At 38.5% G+C, this 5,309-nt stretch overlaps 1 protein-coding gene across 1 annotated transcript in view; it reads left to right on the forward strand.

Annotated features, from left to right (window-relative positions):
* Positions 1-4,472: 4,472 nt before the first annotated feature.
* Positions 4,473-5,309, forward strand: part of LOC134182651 (uncharacterized) — a 1,380-nt gene continuing 543 nt past the window's right edge. The window contains exons 1-2 of the mRNA XM_062650084.1: positions 4,473-4,698; positions 4,763-5,309. The exon at positions 4,763-5,309 is cut by the window's right edge and continues 543 nt beyond it. Of these exons, the coding sequence (XP_062506068.1) occupies positions 4,487-4,698; positions 4,763-5,309 (759 nt within the window). The 5' untranslated portion in view covers positions 4,473-4,486. The remainder of the gene's footprint in view (positions 4,699-4,762) is intronic.

Below are 5,309 nucleotides of genomic sequence, written 5' to 3' on the forward strand. Positions count from 1 at the left end.
AAATACAAACTTTACTCAAACATTGTACTTCGAAGCTGAACCAATGATTTTATGTTTGTGCGAATTGATTAGAAAATCGACTATTGCTTCTAGGTGGACGTGCATAATAAGCGCTAATTGAGGTGGATTTTCACGGTACATACATTATTCGACTTTTTACACACTCGATGTGTTAGGCATTTCATTGAATGTTAATGCCGTATATTGCAACGCGCATGCTTGAACAATGAATTATATCCAATGTTCTTGGTTGCATAGCTAAAGTGTATGGGCTCTATACAAGTAAAAGGAACAGACGATTAACTATGGCATTCTATTCAAGTTGGTAAAGATTAGTCGACAAACCACAAAATTTGTATACGAACAAAAATGTTTCATAAAGAAGCAATTCATCGGTCCGCGCATCTCTGACTCCGCCATGCGCCGCTAAATGTTTCTGGTCACACATCAAGTTGGCACTTTTGGCACTATTTCAGAGCAAACTAGAAATTGGAGTATTATGCTAAGGTTAGAAAACAAAAGCAATCACTTTCTATAACCATTTCGTCTAAAAATAGAAATAGATGTATAGAAATTGTATAAAAGGTAATAGTACTAAAAAAACCTATCGAGATAATATGAATCAAACCCAGACATAACAATTGAATCATTCCAACCAACCGTCGCTATAAATGTAGCCCATAGAGTGGGTTAAGGATTCAATAATAATGTCTTCTTTTGATCCAATAAATATAGATCTTCTTTCTATTAACATTTTATACCGCCCTACATCTAATCCTTTCTCAGACATTTTATTACACCGAGAGTGTTGGGTGCATAGGAGTGGAAACAACTGTGACCACATACCCTAAGTTGCAGACTAGGTCGCTATATATACAAGAGGTCATTCTGAAAAAGAGATAGAAATAGGAAAGCCAGTTGCTTCAAAAAATGGCAATTAGATTGGGACCACAACATTGTTATCATTAGTACCTTTTTGGGTGAGTCCGGTCTTGCGTGGCTAAATCCGGTCTACAATAAAAGTAAAAATATTTAATTTACTTAATCAATTAAACTAATATCTGTCTAACTAGGAGGTAGTGCACCAAAATGCATACCTGTAGTGTTTGAGCACTTTGGCACCTGGGGAGTTTTCGCTGAGCGTCTGCTGAACACTATAGCTCAAGTCCAAAGATAACGAAGGAAACAACAACTCTGCTGACTTCAAGGCCTGGACACGTCGGGTTTTCGTTACACTCCAGAAACTAAATGCTCGTGTGATGATGAAAAACTGAACATTGTTCAAGGTGATTCTATTTTAGATGATGAACTCAGGCGTGTCCAGGCACGCAAACATTAGTTTCTTAAGTTAGAGTTTAGTTTTGAGTTTAGTTGACATTTTACGTAGTTTGCCGTACCAATCGACTGTCATTGTACTAGAGAATTGGATATATCTAATAAATCTATCTATCTGTCTATCTATCTACCTATCTACATATATATATATATATATATATATATATATATATATATATATATATATATGTATGTATGTATGTATGTATGTATGTATGTATAAAGTTATAGCTAGAAGCTCTTTGGGGAAAGTCCTATTTACATATTTTGAGTAAGCCATGCCCCTGACACACCCTTCCAGCCCTGCCATGACATGAAGCTTGGAGAATGTCTTTGCAGTTGCATGGTAGCATCTACAAAATTAATATAAAGTCAATAAATATATACCAAATGCATGAAAATGTTACGTTTTGCTTCAATTATGTAAAATCGAACAAATACAATAAATTTAGGAGATATATGCACATCACTGTCGTCATTAACTCACGTATACATATGCGGACTGCGTACTTTGTGCACTAACAATTGGAGACTATAGTTATTAAGAAAAAGGTCTATTACTTAAAAAAATTGTTTCTAAGATTGACGTCCGTATAGAGATTGCAATCTCTCACAAATAGTTAAAGAAAGTGTGATATTTTATGACAGACTTAATTACATGCACATAAGTTGTTGAATTATAACAGAATTGATAAAACTTCAATGTATTCTAAAATCGAAACTTAATTGCTACAAGATGCGATTTTGCCAAACATTTTATTCAGAAAGTATGTTATTGAAAGTGGCTTCAAGTACTCAGCATGAGAAGAATAATATTTTAGTTAATTAATTTATTATTAACTGCAAGTTTTTTGTACCATATGAGACCATTAATCTGTCATAATAACGTGATTCTTGTCGTTCAGTTAGATAATTCAACTTACCTTAGTAGCATTTTATCTCTCAAACCTGTTTACTTTCCTAGGTATATATTGTTTAAAGACCACAATTAGATGACTTGATTATAATCTCTAACAGTAACAAGAATTTGAAATGACCAGTAAACTTAGAAGTGACATGAACCAAATGAATCGAGGCACAAAATGTCCAATCAATAATTCTATACGATTAAATAATTCTTAGCACAAAGTTACAATATATTATAAAAAGGATATTGGAAACTACAAAATAGTTTCACAAGAAATTCTGCATGCTTGTATATGCTTCTACTACATGCTTTGCAATAACAACTATTACACACGCGTCACAACAAAAACAGTTAGGTCAATCAGCCAATCGCTGTCTACAATTTGTCACTTTTCAAGACATGACACATTTCCAAAATTATTCTAATAGGCGAGATTCTCAACCCATATTTGAATTCGAAAGTACGAAAATATGTATATCTCGCGGGGATTATTGCGGTAGACTTCAAGGTAGAGTCCACGCTCAGAATGGAGAGGATATGTATAGTTGAGATAAACGGACACTGCTCTGTCGTAAGAACCGCTGCAACTGCCTGAAACTGGCTCTCTCGGTGGCAAACGAAAGTGCATAGTGTGGACAGTCGCTGGGTCCGATGAAACTCGAATACTTTCAGGACGACAAGTTCTTGAGAGAATGCTTCCACTTGTTCCTTCGCAGGACAATATAGGAGAGTGAGTTTCAAAATTGTCCTTATCTCGTGTTTCAAATCCTACTGCAGAAACGCCATCAGAGATCATGATGTTGGGATCCATGTCCAAGATGTGTGGTAAGAAGGGACTTCTGTTTGAGTAGGTGACATCGACTATCAGAGTCTCTTTGCCGCTCAGTATGTTGGTCTAGCTAACGGAATACGAAATAGACGAGCAAAGTACACACCTCGAATAATAGCTCTTCGTATGTATACAGAGAATAAGGTTTTCCAAAATTTGCGTTGTTGATGATAGCATCCGGATTCAGGTAGGCATCGTAAATAGTTCCTCTGCTGTGTTGTAAATGAGATCCTTCTCCGCACACGTTGTTGCTTTTTACACAAAGACTGCACAGCAAAGCAAAGACCGCTAAGGAGACAGCCAAGGACAAACAAGAGAATATTGCCATAGTAACGAGAGATGCCAAAGGTTTATTACTATAGCTGGAGACACTAAAGTTTGTTTCAAATGAGTGAGCATTTATATACGCTTGTGCATGCTGCGCACTAAAAAGGGGGCGTTCCGATTGTGATTCGTTTCAAAGAAATATACGACAACAATTAATTAGAGTGATCACCTTTGCTAGGATTTGCGAAACAATGGACTTCATTGTATGCACTCGAATGAATCGAAACCGTCAGATTACAAAACAAGCGAATTCATTGTTATGAAGACGCAACAGTCACCTGACACAAACACATGTGACTAGATATGTTGCCAACAGGTCAGCCACGTTTACATTCACAACCCACGCAAATCGATTACTAATTAGTAAACAAGCAAAGTCATTGTTTGATATACAGAAAGAGATTGTGCCCGAAGAATTCGAAATTACGTCAAATGAAGAAACGTTACGGTGTTAAACCCTTGTCCTGCTAGATTACTAAAGTAGTAGGTTTGCAAACACGTTAGGAGACACAACGTCACGGGCACGTGCATGTGGACACTAACTAGATGACAAGCCAAGACATTTCTAATTAGTTAAACAGCTTTGTGTTGTATTGGGAGCGTAGCAACTGTGCACGTCATAGAAACAATCGAAACTTGGGGCCATCAGCTCTTGCAAAAATGCCCATATGCATGCCAAGTTGCCGATTCGTGTAGTCGCCTAGTTGTTGGTATGCGGCCAGCGTTACGTTACGCAAGCACTTTCGCACCTCGGGTAACAAAGGCGCATTGCATTAATGCCCGAAGCTTGAATGTTAAGCCTAGTTCACAATACGACGCTGACGTTGACGTTGACGTTGACGCTGACGATGACGCTGGACGTTGACATTGACGCTGAAGCTGACGATGACGTTGTACCATTCACAATATTTTCCGTGAGCGTCAGGAGACGTTGGTCAGCACCTGTCTGGATACTTGAGCGTTGAGCGCATACTAACGCACGTTATTGTAACACCACATGTGTATCGTAGATGGACGAAGAAATTGTAATTCTTCTACTTCTCATTCGTCGCCGTAGGCGTAGAGCTAGAGAATATCAACAACGGCAAATGTGGGTCAGACCAATCTTTCAACGAAGGCGGCAACAGGGACAATTTCATAATCTCCTTGCAGAGATGAGGCTGAACGACACTGAAAGCCATTTTCGCTACCTAAGGATGTCTCGACGAACATTTGACAATCTAGTGACGAGAGTAACCCCTTTGCTCAGGAGACGATCGTATAGCAGTTGTGATCGGCCACAGATCTCTCCAGCTGAACGGTAATTCTAGAGTTTGTCTCTAATGTACTTTCAGTGAAGGTATCATGTTCTGTATTTTATATAGATTGGCTTTGACCTTGCGCTTTCTGGCAACTGGCAACTCCCAAGTTTCCCTTTCCTTCAACTTCAGAATTGGTAGATCTACTGTAAGTGGAATCATCAGGGAAACTTGCTCTGCATTGTCGACAGTCTTACAACCAGAGTATGTCAAAGCTCCATCTAGTGAAGAAGACTGGAGAGATATTAGTAAAGAGTTCGAGAAGATTTGGAACTTTCCTCATTGTATTGGTGCAATTGATGGCAAGCACATTGTCATTCAAGCTCCCTCGTTGTCTGGATCTTACCATTATAATTACAAGGGAACATACTCTGTTGTACTACTAGCCATCTGTGATGCCCACTATAGGTTCACCATTGTTGATGTTGGAGATGCAGGTCGACAGAATGATAGTGGTGTTCTGTATAATTCAACTTTTGAGCAGGCATTGGAATCAGGTACCCTGTGTTTGCCATCAACAAGTGATCTGCCTGGCACTACTATTAGGGCACCCTTTGTATTTGTGGGCGATGCAGCGTTTCCACTCCGCACTGATATGATGCGCCAATTTCCA

This window comes from Corticium candelabrum, chromosome 7 (assembly GCF_963422355.1).
Source record: "Corticium candelabrum chromosome 7, ooCorCand1.1, whole genome shotgun sequence".
In the NCBI taxonomy this organism is placed as follows: Eukaryota; Metazoa; Porifera; class Homoscleromorpha; order Homosclerophorida; family Plakinidae; genus Corticium; species Corticium candelabrum.